Source organism: Puntigrus tetrazona, chromosome 1, assembly GCF_018831695.1.
Source record: "Puntigrus tetrazona isolate hp1 chromosome 1, ASM1883169v1, whole genome shotgun sequence".
Classification (NCBI taxonomy): domain Eukaryota; kingdom Metazoa; phylum Chordata; class Actinopteri; order Cypriniformes; family Cyprinidae; genus Puntigrus; species Puntigrus tetrazona.
Window position 1 is genome coordinate 15,227,897 of NC_056699.1, and position 24,825 is coordinate 15,252,721.

At 40.7% G+C, this 24,825-nt stretch overlaps 1 protein-coding gene across 4 annotated transcripts in view; it reads left to right on the forward strand.

The window, feature by feature from the left end:
- bnc2 (basonuclin 2) overlaps positions 1–24,825 on the forward strand; it is a 136,966-nt gene that overhangs the window by 49,294 nt on the left and 62,847 nt on the right. For 2 of the 4 annotated variants that reach the window (XM_043237424.1, XM_043237461.1), the window contains exon 2: positions 2,744–2,989. In XM_043237424.1, coding sequence (XP_043093359.1) covers positions 2,744–2,989 — 246 coding nt within the window. Of the gene's footprint in view, positions 1–1,432; positions 1,864–2,743; positions 2,990–15,752; positions 15,788–24,825 lie in introns of those variants that run through there. The other 2 variants (XM_043237433.1, XM_043237442.1) reach the window with 2 other exon arrangements.

A 24,825-nucleotide genomic window follows, 5' to 3' on the forward strand; every position in this document is an offset into this window, starting at 1 on the left:
GTCCATTTGCTTGTAAAGACGTGTGGTCATTGCGTCTTTGGTTTCTGCAGAGGGTGCACTTGAAAGAGAGAGAAGAGAGAGAGAGAGAGAGAGAGAGAGAGAGAGAGGCAGAAGAGGTGAGAAAATGAAACAAAACGGCATATTAAGTTCTCATTGCAGCTGCCACCATTTCTTGTGCCTTTTTTCATTTAATCTAAAAAAAGAAGAAGAAGACACTAGATTTGATCAGACAAAATGCTGTGCAGATTACTCAGGTAAAGGTTAGCCAGAGCTGTCATTAGTGCTGTACAGAGGCTTTTAACAGACAGTAACAGCTGTCTCCTTCAAATTGCCACAAAATTTCAAGTGGCTTTCTACATACGAGAAGCCATTTAATGCAGTGAAAAGGAGAAAAGTTAATTCCCTTTCTTTCTGTCTCATAGAAGGGAGATCACGGTGACATCTTCCTCAGACACGCTTGCATTGTCAAAGACTATAATTTTAACAGCTGACGTGAGGGGAAGTGCTGGAGGAAAAATGTACGGGTGGAAAAACACGCAATAATAACAAAAAATAGCTTCATTACACAACACATTTCTCATGTAAAATGTTTTGGCATGTACAATGAGGGAGAGATGCTGCCACTTATTGTAAGTGCATATGTTAGGGCTTTCTTTTTCTTCCCCACCTTTGTGAGACTGTCTGCTGCGGGGACCAATTTGGCAAAAATGGAGCCTCTTCCTCATTTTTTTCTTAATTAAAATCTGAAAGCATCCACTCGAGGTTTCCCCGTGTGTGTATGTGTGTGTGTTTGTGAGTGGGAGAGAGTATGTATGATTATGTGCTCTGCCGCACTACTCCACAAGACAGTGTGTGTGTGTGTGTGTGTGTGTGTGTGTGTGTGTGTGTGCACGGGGGAAGCTGGGGTGGGGGGGGCGTGGACTGATTACATAGAACCATTAGCTAGAGCTGTTTAATACTAGGGGAGAAAAAAAAACAGACAAAGGAATCAGAGTTTGTAATAAAATCAAAATACCTGGATTTATGACACGTTCAGCTTTATTTCCGCACATCGTGAAAGTTGACGTGAAGATGCGCGTGAGCAATAAATAAAAAAAAATACTTTTAAATGGCATTTTTTTTTGCAGGACGCTGTTTGCGAATTAGCTACCAGCCTAGAGTGAGAACAAAATAAAGAAAAATAAAACAATTGAAACGCTCGCGAACATCTTTTCGTTTAGCATTGAGGTTATTATAGAAGTTGGAGCTTGTCCAATTGTATTGACAAATGCATTATTTGCTTGGAATAGTTGTGTGGATGGGCCAGTTCTGCGTGTGTGTGTGTGTGTGTGTGTGTGTGTGTGCCGAGAGAGAGAGAGAGAGAGAGAGAGAGAGCATGTATTAGAGAGTGGCTCAATCCCACTGAGGTCTGGAGTGGAGAAGCATCAGGCATGGAGAGCTGGTAATAAGACAGGGACAACCCTTTCCCCTCCTGCTCTCTCTCTCCCTCTCTCTCCCTCTCAGTGGGAAAGCAGATCAGTGGAGGAGAGAGAGAGCCGTGTCATTGAGTGCCAGCAAGAAGAGAGGAGCAGTTAACTCAGACGCGCTGCGGCCCGACACACACATGCTCTACCTCACAACAACACACATGTACTCACGGCTGCACGCACATGCACACTGACACAGCGCTAGCTGGAGTTAGTCTGAAGACACAGGACAGGCATCTCTGAGGGCGAGAAGGGGCCCGAAGAAAGAAAGCAGTACAGAGAAAGAGAGGGAAGGAGAAAGAGGAAGAGAGAGAGAGAGGAGGGGCTGCTTTGGAACTGACACACTCCAACACCTGATCTCCACACAGCTGGGAGGAAAACCACGCTGGACACGCTGGTGAGAGAGGGCACCTTTTGGGGAGAAGGGAGGGATGATTTGTCTCGCGCTTTCGGGAAAAAATGTTTACAAGTCATTTCGGTCGCTTTCTGTTCAGTCAAACTTTTTTAAAGAACTGTTACAGCGGTGCGATGGCTGGCGTAGATTACAAGATACGAGGCAAATGTGTAGTTTGCGTGCAAAATATGAGTGTTTTGTTTTGTTTTTTCGGTACTGTGTGTGTGTGTGTCGAGGTGTGCGGAGGGGTTCAAAGGGCAGGCTGCGGGTGACAAAGTTTGCCTGACGATTGATTTCTGTTTGGAATGCGTGTTTGTGTATGTGTCCGTGTGCGTTTGGAGGACAGCCCATACACAGCCTGACTGACATTTTGGAAAAAAAAAAAAAAAAAAAAATTTGGGGTCGGGGGGGTGTCTGCGAGGACAAAAAAAAAAGCTACTCCTCTCCTTCACCATCTCCTCCTTCATTTTTTGCCATCCCCCTTTTTTTCTCTCCCTCCTTCACTTCACTTCAATTCACACCCCCATCCCTCTCTTCCTCCCTCCTTACCTCCGACACTCCGCTCATCCTGCCCTCTACCACCACATGCCCCAGAGGAAATATGCATTGTGCAGCCCTGCTCCTGAATTAACTCAACACACTCCTCCTGCTACTGGCAGGCAAGACCCTCCACTTTCCCCCCTCTCTCAAGAGAAGATAGCAAAGAGAGAGAGAGAGAGAGAGAGAAAACAAAAAGAAAGAAAGAAAGAAAGAAAGAAAGAATAGGACAGAAGAGAAAAAAAGAACAGAGCAGTCACCCTTTGCCTCTTTGAACCTCCACCTTCACGTACTTTTCTCTCCGGCTCCCCTGTCCACCCCCCTTCCCCCTCTTCTCTGCCGGCAGTCTGAGGAGACAGAGTTGGATGTGAGAGGCGGTGTGGTGCGGAGAGAACGAGATCGAGAGAGGGCACGCGAGTCCACGGCCAGAGCCAGCAGCAGGAGCAGCAGCAGCGGTGCAGGGGGAGGAGGAGGAGAAGGAGAAAGCTCCATGCAGTTCAGCACCAGACCGGCCAGCGCCGAGCCGGGCTTCATGGGGACATGGACACAGCAGAGCACTGACAGCAACCTCCTCTTCAGAATGTCCCAGCAGGTCAGTGGCACGCTGTCTCTCTGTGTAGCTGTTATTCCGTGTGTTTGTGGGTGAGCACCATTTTCGTCTTTTCCCCCCTTCGTTTTATTTCGATTTTTAGCATGTGTGTGAAAAAAAAAAAAAAGTTCGCGCAACACTCGTGAAAGCTTTGTTTTGCTTCACTTCTCTGAGCAGTTTCCAGCGGCTGATTTCAGCCTCGTTTGTAAAGTTTTTTAAAGCGTTGAAGAAAAACGAGCATTTACAAACTGCATTAGCGGATATGCATCGGGGTCAGCGTGGGAGCTTTTCATTTCGTTTCGGTGACCCTTGGCAGATCGGGCTGTGGCACACATCTAATTGACTTCATCTGCTTGTTGCTGGCGTCCTTAAAGTCGTGGTCCTCTAAAAGCTGTGTTAAATCTACAGCTCTATAACAGTGCGTGCAGTTATTGTAAAGTTCCCGTGTTGAATGCTTTTATCAGGACAGAATGTTTAAGGGAGGGGGATCGGGGTCTGTGGTGGGAGAGATGGTGAGCAGAACATTAATCATCAGGGCTGCTTTCTCTGTGCCATGCACACGCTGATACGAGCACAGGCCCCTGGACTCCCTTCGGCCAACAATGGGGGTCCATCCACATATCTTTCTAGATTCCTCACGAACTTTTTTTTTTTTTTTTTTTTCTTTTTTTTTTTTTGAACACGCTCTGCTCTTTTTTTTTTATCAGAGACACCAATATCAAACGCGACACCGTAAGGCGGACGTGAAACACCATTTTGATTTCATTTCATATTCCAAAAAAGCGATGTCGATAAAAGTTTTTTCGTTAGGTTTATATTTGAGCGAATGAAGTGTTTTTTTTTTTTTTACTGAAACGCCTGAGTCGTGGTCGCCTTGTGCGGCGCATCGGAGCCCCGGCGCAGGTGGATTCGGTCCTGCGCTCGGACCCTTCGCCAAAACGCCCACCGCTTTGAAGCCCACGGGCGTTCTGTGCAGACCTTAGCGTTCGCTAACCAAGTCTAAACAATTTGTAAATAATTTCGCAGCTTTGGACATTTGCTAAAAAACCCCCCAAAACAAAACAAAACGCTGGCGATTAAGTGTTTGTGCCGTTTATCCTTTGCATAAAATACGAGTGCCGTGAGTCTAATGCAGTTTATTTGAATTCGATCGCAAATCACTCAGTAATCGTTGAACGCAATACTTTTATTTGAAGAGCATCGCATGTGCTGTTGATGACAGCGTTGTGTGGCTGCTATCAGTGATTTTGTCAGGAGAATATTGTGTCTGTCGTGCTGCTTAAATAGCGTGCAGTAAACGAGTGAACCTCCAGAGAAATGCAAAAAAATACTATTGTTCGCAATCAATTAAAATATACATATTGTTCTGGTTATTTTTTAAAAAAAAACAAAAAAGCAGTGCAACGCTTTAGCTGTTTCCACTAAATGTGAGTTTTCACTCATGCGTGTTTTTGAATGTGTTTTCTATCCTAATGTATTTTTTTAAAAAGCGGCTGAAATGCTTTTTGAGCGTGTCATTTAAACCAAATGCACGCGTCTTAAGTTCATTTCAGCTTTTTCTATAGGCTGCTGTTATCAAGAACATCAAGACACCTTCATCTTCAATTAATTTCCGATTACGATTTCTTCTTCTTCTTCCTCCCCCCTTTTTTTTTTTTTTATTAAAAGTACCTGCGCATTTCCACAAATGACACTGACTCTACTGGCCACGTGTAATGGTCGATATTAATATCAAAACCACATGAGCAAATATTCTGGATGCCTGTGCTGGGGTTTGTTTTACGCAGCAGCCTGGTTTTGGTTATTAATGGCTTCTAATTGCTCGATCTTGACTAATCGTCACTTAAAGGTTCTTGGTTTGACTCGCGGTGCTGAAACAAGGCAGTGATCCGTTCTCCTCTGGTGCTGAGTCTGATCACATCTCTCTCAGCATCCTCCTAGGCTTTTCAGAACTTCTTATCTTCTTATTTTCCCCCGCTGCCCGTTCCACGAACGGCGTTTTCTTTTTTTCCTTTTTTTAAATAAATATAAATGTAAAATTATTTCATATTGTAAACGATACTTCTTTTATACAACAACTTTCGAGAAATTTTCGTTGAAGGAATGAACAGACTCGTTCAACGGCAGCGGCAAATACGTTGCCGTTAATAATGTTGAATTTATTATTATCGTTATTTTTATTATTATTTTAAAACGAACGAAACCGAAAATTATTGTTTTTTTTTTTTTTGTAAAACGATTTATTGAAAACGCCGGTCTCATTTAGCAGCGAATTCATTTATTCGCCACATTAAAAACGTGAAAGGCTGTAACTGGATCATTTACTCTCAAATGATGAATTTTGATATTTGAAAGTCTTGACTGATGAAATGAAAGCTAAAATAAAAAGCTAAAAAGTGAAAGTCTCCGGGTGGCGGGTGCGACTTGTGCGTTAGATACAGACTTGAAGAGCGAAATCAACTAAAACAGCCATAAAAGAGCCATAAAAGAGCCATAATCGATTTGCCCGATTATACAGCTGCTTCAATTGAATTGAATTTATTTTATTTGAATTTATTAAATGAAACATGTATAATGTCCTCTTGTATTTGGAGAGCTGAAATCTAAAAGCGGCTCGGAGGAAGAAACAAATCCACCTGCAATTAGGCTAATTATAGGTTACGCGGTTTATGGGTGCTTTTTAAAAAAACAAAAACATATATCTAAATATAAACCTGCATATATCTTCCCGAATGAAACACATACATGAACTAATAAGGTCGCTTTTAGATTTTGGCAAAAAAAACCGACTTTTTTTTTTTTTTTGTTTTTTTTACATTATTCCACTTGCGTTTTCTTCTTTTTAAGGACTTTTTTTCCCTTAAAGTCTGCGGTCTCCTGATCATACGTGGCTAGTACCTAGTTCTTTTTCTTTTCTTAACTGTCGCCCTCTCTCCTTTTTTGATCAGGTGTATGTTTGAGTACCCCTACAGGGTGTGTGTGTGTGTGTGTGTGTGTGTGTGTACATGTGATTACAGCGAAGTGTCTGTTTTTTTCTTTTTCCCCTCTGTGTGCCGCATGTGTGTGTGGGTGCGAGATGAAACGACTCTTGGCTGGCCTTGGTTGAGAGAAAGAGAAGGGTGGAGTGGAGGAGAGGAGAGGAGAGTGAAAGAGGATATGTGGTTAGGGAGACACCCACCACCTTTTCTCGGCAGATAGAGCAGAGCCCTGGGCAGTGCCAACGCCATCGGTGCAGCTAGTGCTGACTAAGATGGAGCGGCCACAGGAAGCGTGACTGTTTCGACCTTCGGTGGCAGGAAGGTGCCTGTCGCAGGGTCGTTGTCAAAACCGAGGCGAATTGGAACCCGTTTAAGCATGCATCGGGAAAAATGAATCAATAAAGCCAAGCGGCGACTGCAGGGAAAGTTAGATTTGCGGACGGTTCTGCGAATTATTGCGCCACCGTACAGAAGAGAGGCTTGCCGGTTCAGAGGTCTTTGTGCCGAACGGATCTGGCTCCCGCCGTTAACTACTGACCCTGTTAAGTAATGGACTCAGTCGAGGGGAGTAATCTCACCTGGCTCAGGGATGCTTTCTTTCCTAATTCCTCTCGCTTTCCCTGACAGACAGCCTCTTAATGTTTTCAAGGAGAAACTGGAATGTGGAGGAAGCAGAGAGGGCGGGGAGAGGATCAGAGAGAGAGTGGTAAACTTTTTTCGCTGTTTTTGTGGTAAAGCGAGAGCGCTCGCCGGCGTGTTTTATCGTGGAAGTCAAGAGTTACAAAAAGGTGCGTGTAGAGGTGATGAGGAGACGAGAGAGAAAAGGGCGAGATATGTTTGGCGACTGGATACGAGAGTTCTGCGCTCTTTCGGCGCGCGTGAACGCGTGTTTGTTACGCGCCAGCTATCGTGCTGCCTACACCTCTTCCTACGTCTCCGCTGTCGACTCATTATTGTTTCTGCCCCGAAACAAACAAAACTAACTATTCGGTATTTCTCACTCCATTTAAGCGATTACACAATTAGCGTATTAATCAATACGCTACAGTTACGGCTTTTAATAAACGCGTTGTTTATAGCGGCTTCTGCGTTAAATTAGTTTTAATATTCATGATTTAATTCCCGCCGTTTGGCTGTTTACAAAGCAGTGTCGGAATATTAAGCTAAAATGCTCTTGAGAAATATCGCTGCGCTCGTCGCGAACCTTCTCCGCCCAAAAAGATTGTTTTTGGTTCTTAAAATGAGATGATGCTTTATCGTCCCGAACCCCCGGTTTTTAGCACGTTCTCAAATTGCGTTCTTTCGCTTGCATTTTTCGCCAGTATTTCAAAGCGAAGAGATGAAGAGAGGGAGCGAGTAAAAGTGTGGGACATAAGCAGGTTGTTTTTGGGGAAGGGGAAGTGGTCCCTGGTGGGTAGAGAAATTCACTCTTCTGTGATACTGGCTTGCAGCCAGTTTGGAGGCAGATTCATCAGCACTTCACAACAGGGACAACCTCCACCCCCTACCCCCTTCCTCCCTCAACCCCCAGTCCCACACTGAAAAGCACACAAATCGATCCAGTTAAGATTTTCATTCAGCTTCACTAAAGATTCGGTTGCTATCTTTCCTTTATTCTCTGGAGCGGTGAGTGGATATGAGTAGGTGTTTGAGATCTGTGTGTTCCTTGGGCTATGATCAATAGCTGACACTGGGCACATCACTCACATGCTCGTGCAGTGCTTCTTCTCTGCTCTCTGTCTGTCCTCGGGGGGTGACACGGCCACTCGCATGTTCGTTCTGGAATATATTTGTGGAGTGTCAGGAAACGGAGCAATACCGTCTCCGGTGTAGCACGGGAGAGGAGGGTTGGTGTTGCGCTCTATGCGGGCGACACGTGGACGCGGTCACTGCCGCAGACGCAGACGTGCTAAAAATGTCAGACCATCTGCTCTGCTCTTATCAGGATGAGGAGTGCTGAAATGCTGTGTTGTCCCACGAGGAAATGCAGATTACGTTGTTGAACGCTTGACACAAATAGAAGCCATTTCAAACCGGTCAAAAATGTGGAGTAATTATTTAATTAATAGTGACCACGTTTCGCCGATCCTCTCCGTTAAAGCCAAATTCGTATTCGTGAAGCCATTTTTTCAGCCGCTCGAATGAGGGATTGCAATGAAACAGATGTCTGCATTTGCTTAATTTATAAAGCAATTTCAGCTGGTTTTTAATGCACCAGCACTCTGTAGTTTTCACATGCAATTGCTGCATTAAACAACCCGTGAAAAATAGTTTTGCTGGCGTATATTAATGCATCTAGGCTGGTCCGGTGATAACAAACAGCATGTTGCGAATTTGTTCATTTAAAAAAACCAAAAAAAAACTATTCGTTTAGGTCCTACCATTTTTTTCCTGTACATTTTTGGTCCTTGTCAAGCCGGTCCAAGCTTAAAAAAGTTTTTTTTTCTTTTTTTTTTCGGAACAGAAGGGAAGTCCTGGTTAAAAGGGAAACTGCTGTTTCAATAGTCTTAGAGTCAGGATGTCACCACCCCCGGCGTAACGGTAATGAGGGGACATTACCATCATTCTGCGTCTTGTTAGTTCCCCGAGCGCCTGACACAATCAGAATGCAGCAGCTGCCCTTCAGACCTTAGAGATCTGAGAAAGAGAGAGAGAGAGAGAGAAAGAGAGGCCTCTTAGACCTCATCTAGAGACAGAGAGATCTGATAGGCGAGACCTGAGGGACTGTGTTCCCGCAGATGAGACACCCTGTGTACTACCTCCATGTAAATATAAACTGATCCACACAAAAATTTGCATAAACATTTTATTAATTCATGTTTTTAAATACTCTACAAAAAGGCAAAAAAATGCATATCTTACACAAAACTTCTGCTCGTGAATATATTTAAATGCATTTTAAGTGTAGATTTAAATCTGTTCAACAGAACATAAACCGTCCTGTGGTATTTAAAGTACAATTTTTAGTTTTAACTGCGGCCAAACTCTTAAGAATGATGCAATTTGGATTTCCTTGCTACGCTTAAGAATAAATGTCCGTAAGTGTTAAGGTCTCAGTTCCTAAATTATTGAAGAGTGAGCAGAGGTATCATAACCTAGTTAGGAGGAGAAAGATGGCTGTGTTGTGAGACCAGATGTTTTAAAACAAAGAAAGAATGTGCTGGAATTACACGATGACAGTCAAAGTTTCTTTTAATCATTTATGGACTTTTTTTTTTCATTTGTAAACAGCCCAGCCGTTTATTTTTCATTTGCTGATTACATTGAAATAAAAAAAAAAAAAGATGTCATGACAAACCAGATAAAACAGATACGCAGATTTAACGTGATCTTGATCCGCGCGTCCTCTATTTATCAGTATCGAGTACGAAAGCATCTGCTAAACGGAGATGATTTTCTTGCTCCTGCCGCCGCCGCTGTCTGCGCCTGAGAGCTTTAGTCCCGGAATGCCGGTAAGAGGTTCCATTATGATTTACAGTTGCTCTAACAAGAGTCAGTTAGAGTCACTGGAGTCAGTTATCAAGTCCTCCGAGACCTTCACTGGTATGGAGTTATGCCACGTCCAATCCAGAAAACACCTGCCCTTCCGTAAAGGTCATTCAAATCAGACAGTCAGACCCCAAAGCCTGCTGAGTGTTTTCACTTTACCACTGGGTTTCATCTTTAACTCCGGGACGCCGCAGTTAGTCTCACATTTCAGCTTTACACCACCTGAGATCCTGAAAAATTATGCTCTCCAAGCTCTCACATGATTTTATTATCACTTTTAACATATTTAACAGGTGTGAGAGTCTTACATCTGCTGATGTAAAAGCAATCAAACGTCAGCACCCCCCGGTGATTGATCAAGTCACAAATGTTCATTTCTCGTCTGCAGAAAATCGTTCAGAGACGCGGAAAATATGTTTTGCGCGGATATGCAGGTAAAACCAAATGGTTCGCTTTTTTTTTCTGAGGCTCGAATAACCTCGGATATCGTTGAGGTCCATTTTTAGGAAACGGAATTCCTCTGATATGTGTGAGATTACAAACGTTATAGGGTATCGAAAAGCAAGCTTTTAGCAATTATCTTCTTTAACTAAAAATCACTCAAATTAAAAACCGTATGCACTGCAATACACAAACCACACGTAAATAGTATTAAACACCTAAATGATACCGCTGGTTTGTTTAAGGACAGTGAACAATAAGTAAGACTACAATATTTTGGAAAACCGTGCTTCTTAATGATAATGTAATGGGAACATGGGCCATGAAATGAGAGCATGACATCTCTTTTTTTTGCTTCTTGTTTCTTTTCTTTTTTTGGGATTGTTGCCAGTGCCACTGGCACATTCAGAGGCCGCTATCTTAAACAGCTAAGAGGGCAATTTCTCCCATCAACAATACACAAACAAGAACATCACACTTTCCTCTAGCGGAAAAGAGTCTCTCATTTTCCATTTTGCTGTGTGGTTTGACTGTGTCACCATAATTTCATCTAATATTGTGGCTGATTTACCATTATTATTATTATTATTTTTATTACTACCTTCCACCGTTATTACTGTTGTAGTTACATATGTCCGCAGATAATGACAGTAATTTCAGTTGCTCACGGTGGTTTTCCTCATTAGTGACACTACACTGGTGTTGTTGAGCACGGGAAAGAAAAGCACTCAGCCCAAGTCATTTAAAAATGCCAATGCTGATGCAAAGAAAAATGCTTATTTGGCTGTTGGACATTCTTGTGTTTATTCTCTGATATTGGTTCATATAGACTCATTTTTGGTGTAAAATCACATATATATATATATATATATATATATATATAAAAAAAAAGAATTTAAATTGAATAAAGTACAAAAGTGACAACGATCACATATTTTTGAAAGAAGATAAATTGAATCCCTTAATGCAAGGAATGCTTTTCATTTAGTAATTATTCGTAATTTTACCTTACAGAAACGTTTGCTTGGTCTTGATCAGCTTGAGAATATTTGAACTTTAACTTGTAGATATTTTTATTTATAATACAAACTATGATTTATGGAAAAGAGACAAAAAGCTGTGTCCTCCCTCCCCCTTCATCGCCGTCACAAAGTTGCATATCAAAAGAAATTTACTGAGCATGTAAACATTTCTTTGATCTTTTCCTGCATGCATATAAAATTCTAAAACGTTAGATTGACTCTGAAATACCTCAGTTTTTATCCGTGCCTTTCTGTTTTAACCCGAAGAATTGTGGCCAAGCTCTTGTAGAAAATATATGCGAGTGTGTGTATGAGTGTGTGTGAACGTGTGTGTAGGCTTGTGCTGTCATCAACCACAATGGCAATCAACTAGAGGCGTATTTTATATCAAAATCTTTTGTGCTAGTGTGTGTTGTAGCTCAAGGTTTGAGGGAAAACGCTTTTCTTCTTTATACTGATACACCCCAGATTGTGGAAACACACAGAACAGACATTCACGAGACTTTTCTCAGGATCATTCCACTCCGTAAAAAGTGCTAACCTGCAATTGTTACATTAAAGAGCTATTTCTACATGCTCTCTCTCTCTCTCTCTCTCTCTCTCTCTCTCTCTATATATATATATATATGTATAGAGTACGTAGAAATAGCTTTTTAATGCAACAATTGCATATATATGTTTTTTTTTGTTTTTTGTTTTTTTTTATGAATTGATGGTTTAGTAAAAGAATTTATATGCTACTTAATTTGTTGCGGTTTAGAAACACTTCAAATGGATGAATTTGTCCATTTACTTCACTGCTGTCGTGTATTTTGTGATTCCAGAGGGGAATGCACGTGTAGCAATGACGCAATTTTTATAAGCATTTTACAAATCATCAAAAGGGTCCATTTTAAAAATGAACTGACTGGCGTACCGCCTAGAGCATGTAAAAGTGTGCATGTTAAATAATCAAATTAGATATAATGCCTAAAAAGTCACAGTGCCATGGTTCACAGATGCACAGCAGATGTGATTTAGGGTGGGTTTATTGTCATATATTGAGCGGTACTGCTCTTGCTTCTCTCCAATCCATGGTGTCAATTAAAGCTCAAACAAACTCATTTGCTCTTGTGATAGACTCCAAATGAAGTGGCCAGTGTATCTAGGCAACCAAAGAGGTCAGAGTTCCTTGTCCTTATCAGGAGCTGCTGACTGTAGCAGAGTGGAGACACTCTCTGATAATGGCCCTGTTTCCAGCAAAAAAAGAGGATTGGGGATGTTTGTGCATTTTTTAGCTTTTACCTACCTTTTTTTTTTTTTTTTTTTTTTTTCATTTGGTACAGGCCACAATTGGGTACATTAACAGAATGTTTTGTTGCACCGTTAATTTTTCTTTAAAGAGTGACCAGCGATGTTCAAAAGAATTTTTAAATATTTGAGATCTATTAAGACGGTCTAAAATGCGAATTCCTGTTTGCTTCAGGGAGTGAGGTGCGCTTCGCATCGCATCGACCCGCGCGGATAAATCCGTCTCACGTTGCGTGAGATGTACATGGGCAGTTAACAGTAGGCAAGCCTTCTGTTATTTCAGCACTATTGATTTGCACCCATTCAACAACTATTACACGATTCAAGGAGTGGGGATTATAATCATGTGAAGTGAAACTCTATTTCCAGGAGCATATGTGTGGGAGAAGTACATTATCTGGTCTTAAAGTCAATTGATAATACCCATGGCATAGAGGGGATTACAGATAGAGGATGCATTTAAAAGTTTAAAATGCTGTCTGATCAGCTAAAGGAAGTGTAATTCCTTTCAGGTTGAAAGCATTAATAGCATCACCGGTAACGGTATCCTCTGTGAAGTGAGGTCTGAAAAGACACTATGCACGTCTGTCTGTGTCCGTGCGGGTGTGTGCAAGTGTGTGTTGTTTAGAGAAGAGTGAGCACATAAAATAAAGTGCCCAGAGGTTGCTTCTGGCATTTTGTGGTCACCAGACACTTGTCATAACTCACAAAGAATAAAAAAGCAAGGAGGGGGAACCGTGTGTGTGTGTATGTGTGTGTGTGCGTGTGTGTGTGTGTCAGAGGGGTTGGGAGCTCCTTTCTCAGTACAACTCATATCGCGTACCAATATTTGATCTCCACTCATTAGAGCGAAGAAGGGACCATCAGGCCACTGAACACTCCGCGTCTGTAGTGCCATGAATGCACACGCACACAGACGCAAATACTCTCCCCCTCAACCTCATTTCATGCACGACACTCCTGAGGTAGTTTGGGGAATAGAAAATTGCTTTCTAAGGAAGGCTCTGGCCAATTAAGGCCCTGACCGTATTGAATGTCAAGTGTTAATTTAGGTTGTCTCTCCTGTGACCCCCCCCTCCCCCCTTTACTAGCAGTTGAGCTGGCAGGGGTCTTCAGATGAGCAAATACATGTGAGGTAAAAGTTGATTGCCTGAAGGACCTCGGGTTTTATGTGTCATAGACAAGTGGCAAATGTGTTCTCCTTCCAGCGTTTCCCCTCCCCACCTCTCTGACACCCCTGAGGGACAGAGAGGCAGGATTAACTGTACTGCAGCGATAAGAATGGGCGGTTTACTTTGGGGAAAAGACGAGTGTAATCACCTCACGGGCAGTAGGGAGGGTTGAGGATGGACTCTCTCTCTCCCTCTCTCTTTCTCTCTGTCTTGGATACAACTTTGCTGACTTGTCCTGTAGTCTAGACAAATGGCTTGAAGAGCAAAGGAATTCCGTGACACAAAGAGCGTATGCTTTCATTCACGTTTTATTCAGTTCCGTTTGTTTTATCCAAAAGCGTGTATGTAAACATATGTGCGTACGAACATACTGTACATGCATAATTTATTATTCGTAGCTAATGAGACTTAGCTGAAATGAGTTTAAATAGTAAAATGATGCAAAGTATGTAGTAAGAGAATAGAGCTATGAGATGAATATTAACATTTAAATCCTTAAATCCTAAACTCCAGAGGAGACACATGTGAGAATGCATCTCTTATTCAAGCTATTGTTCCATTACCTCGACTTACTCGTACCGGCCACCGTCTAAAGATGGTGAATGGATGCATTTTTAAAGCCCCTTGTATATTCTTACATGACAGACACTTGGACTTAATGGCTTCATTATCATCATTGTGAAGCAGAGGCCTGCTTTCTTTTTTTATAGGTGCAGTCTTTGGTCTTTCTCTGTCTGTGAAGAATAAATGTTAATGCATTTTTGAGATTCAGCGCACAGCTAATTCACACAGCCCGACGTGCCTTAGACCTGAAAAAGGCCTCTGGCTACATTTGTTACTAGAAGGAACCAGCATGAGCTGCGTTCTCTGATCCACATCACACAGACAAGAGGGAACATGTTCTTGTTTTGAAATTGAATACATAAGAGTATTGATAAAGGTCTTGTGTGTGTTATTACTGCCTACAGCTGCTGACAGGAGTGGAGGAACATCTCAAGGGGCTGGTGTTATATTCACATTAACAGAAAAATAAATAAATGAAACTAAAGTCTAAATTGTACTTTCACACTCGACGGTGTAAAACCAAGTATAGAAATAACAATGGCAACAACAAATAATTAATACAAAGAACATCTATGCATGCTTAGTCCAAAAAAAAAAAAACATATAGATGCCTCGATAGAAGTCTGAAGACTGAATTAGGGAATAAGGGACAAAAACCGCGTGATAATCACATGATCACAGCCTTGTGTCCCCTTCACTGTGACCCCACTGTGCTTCTTTTGTCCCCGATTTCAGTCAAAAGAGCTGTAGACTCGAAAAAAGGAGCAAAGCAAAAGACTAACTTCTCCTTTGTTATTCTCTTTTCTCTCTGTGAGGATTTCCTAAAGTGTTCTGACATAAATGGACATTCTGGGGCCAAGGGCAAAATCATTATGCGATTACTCACTCTCATGTCATAGAAACCAAAAAGGAGAAATGTTGAAAAATGTCATGCAGGTCTTCTCCATACACAGTCTGTAGTGACCACGGCTGTCAAGATCCAGAAAGGATCACAAGACAAACATCGGTACTTGTAGTCTGTACAGCTCATGCGTTGTATTTAATAAGCCATACAAATGGGGTACAAGAAAAACAGGCCAAAATGGTTCAGTCAAAATTTGTTGAAAGTGTCATTCGCGTACATGTTCAGATTAAAAGCGGTAATAATTATAATGATAAAGAAAAATTTGCATCGACGTGGAGCGCCAGGTTTTCATTTTCATGGATGCCAATGCTCTTGCAGCTAAGTTAACCTAGCGGTAATTTGAATACACAGAATTGAAATTTGAAAGATTTAAAGATTTGAGAGCTACAGCAAGAGGAAACTTATTTCATTTCATATGCACTGAGTATAAAGAAATGAGGAAAAAGCACTTCTCTCAAACCTCTTGCCACAGTTTTGAATTTCTTTAAGACAATTAACGATCAGTTGCAGCCAAATTAATTTTTTTCACCTGCAGTGCACAACCAACTACTTATTTTAAACATTACGGTATTTTTAGTTCATATTGTCTTGTTGTGTGCTTATTGTATGTCTTTCGTAATTGTATTAATTACTCGGCACGCTATTTTAATACTGTTTCATTAATATGTGTTATTTTAACATTGTAATTTCTCATTTTTATTTTGTCATTCCTTTTACGGTCATTACTTGCTTCTGCAACATTGTAGCAAACACAATCATACCAATAAGTACTGTAAATTAACAATAACAATAAAAGTTCTTACAGATGTGATAGTTTCATATAGATTTTTCTTACTTTGTCCCATGGTAAAAAAAAAGAAATAAAAATGGTACATTCTTTAAAATGTCTCCTTGTGTATTTCACAGAAAATTTCAGCACACAGGTTTGGAAAGACATGAGGGTGAGTAAATAATGACGGAATTATCATACACTAAAACACTGTAACTCTTATACGGTAGAAAGATTTGTGTATGTACATCCAAACATGCACACAGAGAGGCTTTCTGAATGTGATGTGTTGGGAAAGTACTTGTCAAGTGGCATTGATTTGTTAAAGTGCTGAATTAGCACAGTACGCCAGCTGCCACCGCCCGCTCACTGTTGTGCTGCCGTGGGCTCATTTTCTCCTTAACAACTCTTTCCCATTTCCCCTTAGCCCCTCTTTTGCTCTCTCTCTCTCTCTCTCTCTCTCTCTCTCTCTCTGTCGGGCCACACACGCTCTCTCTTTAACTCTCGTTAATTCTGTCTTGCACACACACATATTGCAGACACACCTCAGCTGTGACCCATAGCAAACCCAGCTTCTCCCTGTCTTGAGGACACACAACCACACCCACATAAACACTTACGCAATCTCTCGGGGAGGGAAAAAAAAATCACTTCTGTGTTGTAGTGCATCACCGTGTTGAGTCCATCAAATTTAGATCGAGTTTTTCTTTTCAAACCCCCCTACAGTAGTGGGATGAAAGTAGGGGAATAGTTAAGGCCGGTATCTGTTATGCCAGGATCTAGTGGAATCTGCGTCTCCCAGCTGTGTCTGACATTGACTGGGAGTTGTAGTCGGTCAGAATAGGATTTTGGCTGCACTGAGAGTCCACATTTTTATTAGGTAGCCAAAGTGTTCCATAAGCAGTTCCCAAGGTTCCCTTGGAGAGAGTGGCTGAGTCATATCCCGACTGTGTCAGGCCACACACAGTGGCAATAGATTTACCATGAGCTCAGTTCAGTTCAGTTCACAACTGCATTCAAATATTATTAGCGTGTACATAAGCCGCAACATAGATATGTGCTGATGAGTTACTGGCACGGCATAGAAACAGTCTGAAAATTTGGGGTGGGGGGTGAGAGTTTACTTCCTGTCAGCGCCTCAGCTCAGAAACAGTGCCAAGCGTAGCTTGAAAATGACTTCAGCGTAACCGTTTTCCTAAAAAGAGGTATATTTAGAGTTTAGAGTCATTTGCAAGGTATTTGAGTGGAGCAGGCTGCTCTGTTTTTAAAAACATATCAAATCTTAATTAACAAAATTTCATCTAAACCTTGCTTAAATCAGGTGGTTACTTTTTACACCGTGCAGCACACGTCTGCACTTATTTAATTTTAAAAAGCAATCTTACGTATCAGTGTATTTCTGTTTCTGTCAATACCTTAACTGCTCTGAACCATATTCATACCTTTTCCAAGAGGTGCAGATGTTCTGGTGACCCACTGGCCACTACTTACTGTAGATGCAGTGACTGTGTGTGTTGGAGTGAGTGGGAGACTGTTTGTTTTTAGGATGTTAACTTAGCCTAAATACCCTCCATCTGCTGACCAGTTTGCGACCTCTGCACACATACACATACAGCACTGACAGCAACCACTGCTAGCTGACATTAGTTGTACTATTTGCTTCCTTCCCTGTCTTTCCTCTCTTGCTTTTTATTTTTTTGTGCTTTTTTTCTCTTTCTTCAATGGGGAGAGCGACACCCCTCCCCCCAACCAGCATTTCCCTAGTGCATTGTGTGATTAGACGCTGAAAGGTTGATGCCCGCTTGCTCTGTCCACAGCTCCCATAAAACACTCAATAAAGCACCAATCTAGAGCTTGATAGCACTAATAGAGAAACTCCATTCAGGGAGGAAGTACTCTCCAGAAACAGACGGAAAAATGCGTAACTTCCTAAAATAAAAACGCCTATTTTTTAAGTAGTGTTTATTTGTTTCATTATGATTTTTAAGTAATCTTTAGAGACAGTGCAATTGGGGGAAATGTGCTTTTACGTGAAAACGTCTGTGTTTGATCGTGTTTGCTGTGTCTGAGCATGCATGCGCTAAATAGATGAGGTGGTGACTGCTTGAAAAAAAAAAAAAAAAAATCATTACAGGATTGTGTGGTGTTGAGGTCAGCCAAAGAATCCCTAGATCAGTATGCGAGCGTGTACGTGAGCATCTCTCTGTAAGCTGTGTGTGTGTGTGTGACAGTAGGTGGAGACAGTCACCGGAGGAAGTCAGAAATGGCCCCTTTGCAAACTCAGCATGTATGGGGCTTTGTGTGTCTCTTTCTCTGTTTCACCGCCTTTTTTCTGTGCTTTTCCCGTCAAAGGCAGCCAAGCAGAGCCAGAAAAGCAGTTCCTTGGCAGGGCCTAATGGCAGTATGATGTAGTCTGTTGTGACTAGTGCATTCCTTTCAGGTTAAACCAGGGAAATTGCATTGTGTTCAGATTCCAAGTCGCATGAATGTTTTATTGCCACAAGAGTGTCAAAGGTCCTTGTCTGGGCCTCAGGAGAGGGGCCGAGGAAGCCTTTGACTGAGCACTTCAAATGGGAGAGAGAGAAACATGAAAACACTTGGTTGAACAAATGGTGGTTGAACAAATAGTAGAAGGTGAGGCTAATAGATAGTGGCACACACTAAGAGGGATTTCAGTCCCTTTAAACTGTGACTTTTAAGAAAAATACATACCCTGCGACAATACTAGCTGAAGAAAATTTGACAAGACACATGCAGAGAGGTGGAGAGAAACAGTGGAACAGGGGATTTTGGTCTGCCTTCTCTGTCCCTCCCTCTATAAGAGTCTCTGTGTGTGTGTGTGTGTGTGTGTGTTTACTATGCGTGAGAGTGTTTAAGTGTGTTTGAGGCATTGAGTAGGTGTTTGCTTTTGGCAAGCTCCTGAGAAGGGCTGGAGCATTATGAAAGTGGGATGTGTTGGTGGGGGTACGGACCTGTTATCTGCACACCACTGACAGGAGGGCCATCGCTCCCAGTGGTACCTCGTGTTACCGCTTCTACTCCCTCATTCCTGCTGTTGTAACCTAACCTGAGAGGACCAAGGGAGGCAGAGGACGAAGAGAAAACGAGGCCCAGATTAGGGAGTTCAAAATGGGAGGTATTAGTGCTTTAAGAGATTTCCATATCCAATGTGTCACTTCCAGTCTTACTTTTTCTCACGCTGCAGAGTGGCTATGAAAACGAGTTTTATTATTATTTTTATTATTTATTTAGTGATTCACGATTACATTTTTTCAGTTCGGTTCAAGAAGGAAAAAAAAAAAACAAAACAAACAGCCAAGTTATTACAAATGTCCTCTTTTAAGAAATAGTGATAACACTAAAAAAATGGAATAATCAAAAATAATTTGCATGTAGAAGTTAAAGACATGCTCATCATAGAATAGGTGAATAAAAAAATTGCATATGTGAATAGTACTTTTAATGTTTATTTAAATTTTTTTATCTATGGGATTAATAGTTTCCTATGAATTTAGTAAAAGACTTTTTTAGCAACACTTCCATAGTCATGAAAATGTCACACGATGCCAAAATAATTTTACGTAAAACGTGGTTATAAAACACTTACATTTGCTGATGTTTCCACACTTACAAATTCAAATATCACTACAAGTGTTGTCAAGTTTTTGGTTTTTCTGTGGAACACAATTTTCGTAGGATATTTTTAATGTCCGCGGGTTGAAGCGACTCCAATAACGTGCTAACTACCCCCCTAGTTTTGAGTAGCACTCGGGCAGAATTTCCTGTGAAAACCTGGCGACCCTTACTGTTTCAAGAAGCTTTATGACAGGATTATGGTAGAAAAATCTAACTTTCATTGGCTCTCACCTGCATCAACATTTTTAGCGATTAACAATTGACATTCTGCTCAGCTCCTCACACAAACCTGCTGTATTTTGCCATCTAAAAATGGCACTGATGCACAAATCTTGTACATTATACATTCAATGTACGTTTTGTGCTTGTAATGTACTAATGCAGATTATGAAGAGATGACATTTAAAAGTATAACAATGTTTGAAAGTCTTTTGTTCGGTTTAGTTTGAATGACCAGGCTGATGTGTTTTGATGTGATCTCTGTGTTTGTGAATTATTTATTTATGCTGTTGCATCTTTTCTGCTCTGGCCGTGGCTTGGTTTGCTTTGATGAAATAAATCTTGTTTGCTTGTGTTAACTAATAAGTTGAGTTGGATTATCCCACCTACACCATCACTCGGTGTACACACACCAAAGCGTTCCTGTGTCCGAATGCCCATATGGTTAATCCGGCCCTGCCTACACACTGACCCGTATCAACATCATTCTCTGTTTGCAGTATGCATTTCCTCATGCTGCTGCACATAGCAGTTCATGGCTAATTAAATTAATTCACATGCCTTTAATGACTTATTGCCATCTATTTTTAATGGGTGGTACATATCAAAGAGCATTAAGTATATCGCATCTCAGCAGAGTCGCACAGAGAGTGTTTGGGCTCATGCAATCTCATTGCGGGTTTCACGGCTGAGCTGAGTGTTAACACATGTCCACAGCAATATCATTATTATAATTATGTTACGCTATTGTACGCTCTTACTGACTCTGCGTTGGTAATTGTGCTTATTGAGCTATTTATATTAAAAGGGATTTTGTGTCTAGCCTAGAAAATGATGGAAAACGAGATAAAGAAAGTGGCAAAAATTGATCGTCTGTATTTGTTTTTTCTTTCTTTCTTTTTTTTTTTTTTGTGATGATTACAGTGAAGCATTTGGCTAATGGGTTAGTGGGAAGAGGCCCACCAGTTTGTGATGAAACATCTTTTCTCTTTGGGCCTGCTTGGTTTAGCATTATCCTGCCTTCTTGTTGGGCCCACCGAAACCAGGCATTTGAAACATTTTTACACATCTCAAACATTCCTCATAATTAACATATGCATATATATATACCCTTTTGTGGTAATTGTCTTTCTTGCCCCAGCGGATCGAAGGCTTTACCGTATCTTAATGACAAGGTCCCGCAACTTTTGTTTAAGCACACAGATCTCTACAGTGGGTCTCAGAGCAACCAGGCAACCAAGTCGAATCCCACAAACCCGACGCTATAAATAAATCCGAATCCAAAATTAAACAAATACATAAATAAATAAAGCTTTCTTTGCATTTGCATTTAGCTTGCAGGATCTCCTCTCAATGTCAGACTCATTGGGGTTCCGTGCTTAAGTCCATTTCTATAAAATATTAAAGACTGGGTTTCCTGTAATTAAAGGAGTGGGTGCATCTGTTCAGACTCTGCAGTGCTTTAATTAGCCCTGATCAGAGTTGTTTTGTGATGACAGCACGGTGCAAACACACTGGCACCACACAGCAAGGGGCAACAGGCCATGGAAGTACACACACACACGTATGCACCGATACACACAGCCACACGCCCTTAAGAGAAGAACGGGGGGCTTCTCTTCGTCTTTCCCGGTTGCAGAATTATCTTCATTGCTATCCATTTATTGATCTGTCTCTTACTCATATGTAATTCTCTCCATCTGTCTTCTCCTCTCATCTAATCTGCGCCAGCTCTTAATGGCTGCTATTCCCGCCATGAACAAGATAGTAATGTGCCCCGGTAGCTGTTATGATGTGAAATGACCCTATTGATTGCTTACCCTGCTGACAAAGAAGGTGGCAGATACCACTTATTACTGTTAATGAGGTGCAGAATGCCTTAAGTGAGTCCTCAGTCAGAACATTGACAATAGCACTGCAGCAGCTCGTTAGTGATGGGGACAGTAATCAGCTCTGCGTGGAGAAGAGAAGGTGTTGCAGATGGCACACGATGACTCGGAGGAGAGCTGGTTTCGTGCTTTGCTTTGGAGGTTAATATGTCCGCTCAAGATGAAGAAGAGGAATATGTAAAAAAAAAAAAAAAAAAAGTTAAAAAAGTTAAGTTAATCACACGGTTCTTTTTTGAAACTATTCACGATTAATCAAGTGTAAGTCGACTACATCGATTAAATATACTTTTATATTGAAATAATTTCATATTTACTCTTCAAATGAATGTAAAAACAACATAAAAAAAGGACATTTTTAAAGTCAAGCATCAACTGATGTCACTGTGATTTTTTTTCATAACCACTGACCATCGAGAGATATCAATTTAACATTTATTTAAACATAAACCTGTTTTTCATATTTATCTGTGTCCTTCAGCAAGCAAAAAATAGAATTTAATTATATATTTACCAAACACTAAATTCTAAATGAAACAGAGATTAAGCTTAAAACTACAAAATTGTTCTTTGATTAACGGACATCACCCCAGACGTCAGCCGTTAATTAGGATATTTTGGCTGCTATTTTAAGAGCCGTCGCTGCTGAACGTAAAGATTATTGATATTCCAGCGTGCAGCTGACAGGCATGAACTACCAGCACAGTATAACAGACAGGAGAAAATCTGTTTACACCGACATAGCGCCAGTGCTGACATTCTCTTTCAATACTATTAGATTTTATCCCACATTTTTATTTACTCCTATTATTTCTAGCTTGTATTTTTGAACAATGCCTGAAACCTGGTGTCACGAGCACTTCTTGCGTCTGTTTTCTTTTTAAGGATGAATCGCTTGATGTATTCCCCAACTGTAAGTCGCTTTGGATAAAAGCATCTGCAAAATGTAAATGTAACAGTTTGCTGTTGTTCACAGTTCACAGTTGTGTGCGGAAACTGGCTTTGATGATGTTTCTTCTCTTGTCATCTAAACATGATTTACATGAATCATGTACTTGATAGATTATGCTATATTTTCTTTTTAAAATTGACCAAAAATTGAGTAGTCCACCTAACGGTGTATGGCTCTTATGACCCCGCTCAGCTGCTGTATCCTATCACAGAGGGAATTGTATTAATATATACCCCCGAATGATAAATATTAGTACCACCACAATGAAATTAAAAGTATAGAAGACAAGCCTTTTATTTTATTTATTATTTTTGTTATTTTCATATATTTTTTGGAAGTTTCTAGACAGAATGACAACCGTTTTATAGAGAAGGTGCTCATTTTCTCTCACTCTCCCCTGTCTTTGTCTTTTGCCTGTGCCTTTTTTTCTTTTAAATCTGCGAGTGAGAGCTGGAAAAATGTGACTCTCCGTTTTGGAGCTGTTGATGAACCCGAATAGAGAATCCTGTTACACGGAGCAGTCCCTTACCACACCGCAACGACAGAACTTCCCTGCCAAATGACTTACTCAACCATTAATGGAACGCAGAATGTCATTGTTCATATTTCATAATTAATCATATCCAGCCTTGCAGCTTTTTTTTTTTTTTCCTCCTGCAAAAGCGGCCTTTGCTGTTGTGGAAACATTTCAATCCGGAGGAACAGTTGACTGTGTCTTATAAAGGAACCGTACGCACATGTCATTTATCTCAGATTTTTAATACGAGCCAGCGCAAACCACTTGTAAATACTAGATCATGTCCCTGTCACTCTCACCACAAACATGCTGATCAATATCATCCGCTTGCAATAACAGAACGGTTTAATATATTGCTTGTTTGTCTCTTTTGCAAATGAATAAATCCATGACTTATTGAATACTGTAAGGCTCCTGATATATTTTAGCCTGGGCAGGGTTAGAGAGAGAAGAGAGAGGCTGTGGGAACAGTCAATACTTTCATATGTTAGGTGGTGAAATGAATGACCCAATCATCTCTAAAAGAAAGCTTGTTTTAAGGAGTTCTCTATCCACTGATCAATGCATTTCTCATAATCTTTATCCCTGTCTTTTAAAGCAAAGACCTAAACAACCTCTTCTTGTTAACATTATATTGTATTTCACAAATGTATATATATATATATATATATATATATAAAATCACACACTTTTAAAATGGCTTGAAGACCAGTTTAAAAAAAAAGAAGCTTATTCTTATTCCGTTAGATGTGATCCAGACCAGCCAAGTGCACACAATGCAATGGAAAGACAGAAAGTTGGATTCAATTTAAGTGATTCCTTCTGCATCCATGCAAATTAAAACTTCATTATTAACCTGGTGCTGCACTTCTCTGAAGTGTTTCATTAGGAAAATGAAAGGAAGTAGGAAAAAAATCAATAGCATCTGAAAATTAAATTAGCCATTTTTGGTGCATCAGACAAACACAGGTTTGCACATTCGGTGGTTTTATATTGTGCTTGGAGAGATGTTGTAGATTTTACAAGTCCTGGCATCATACTAGCAATTATTGCATTTTTCTCTTAACAAGCTCGGGTCAAATATATGTTAGAGGTAGAGGAAAATTTACCATAAGCTTCGCCTAATGTATACCTTGTGTGGTACACTTAATAAGTGATATTTGTCAATGGTTATCATTTTGAGAAAACACATTCAGTGGGCCATAGCGTGCCCATACACGCAGATTGTAAAAGTAACCTTTTTTTTGGTCATGTGCAAGCTCTGACTAGTTAAGTGTTTTTTGTTTGTTTGTTTATTTGGTTTTGTATAACGTTATAAAATATTACGTTTTATATTTCTCATCAAATTTAATACGTGACATTTGTACACAATGAGCAGATGCGACCGTAATAGACTCATTTTCAAGTCAAATTCCATGTTCAAGTGTTATTAATTTAAAACCTGCCAACACAAATTACCCCTTTGTCACAAGAGCAAGTGACTCTTCAGCTCAAGTGAGAGATTAGAGTGTGTGTGTGTGTGTGTGTGTGTGTGTGTGTGAGAGTGAGAGAGAGAGACTGCAGTCCCTGAACATCTGGCAGCATGTCATAGGGATGTTCGGTGGCTGTCATTGATTGTGATAAAATAATTTCAAAGCATTGTGATTAAATAAGCCTGTTAAGAGACGATCACCCATTACATTTGCTGGGTGACAAGGAGGTTTGGTTTCAAGACTGTGTATTTTTTGACAGCTGTAAAACAATGAAAATAAAAAAGTGTGAGCATGACACTTTCGTGTTCTTACCTCTTAAACAGGCCGTTATTCAAACGTGAGGAATTAGATGTTTCATATTTTGGATGATACGTACCAACACACACCAAACATATCTGGCGTTCAGTTTGAATTGTGAAATTATCTATGTATTCAACTGTAGAGAACTGTCAGAAAACAGGGTCAAGAAAGCTGCAAAGTAAATCAAATTGGCGAATTGCGGAAGCTTAGCTCAGCAATATATTTCTC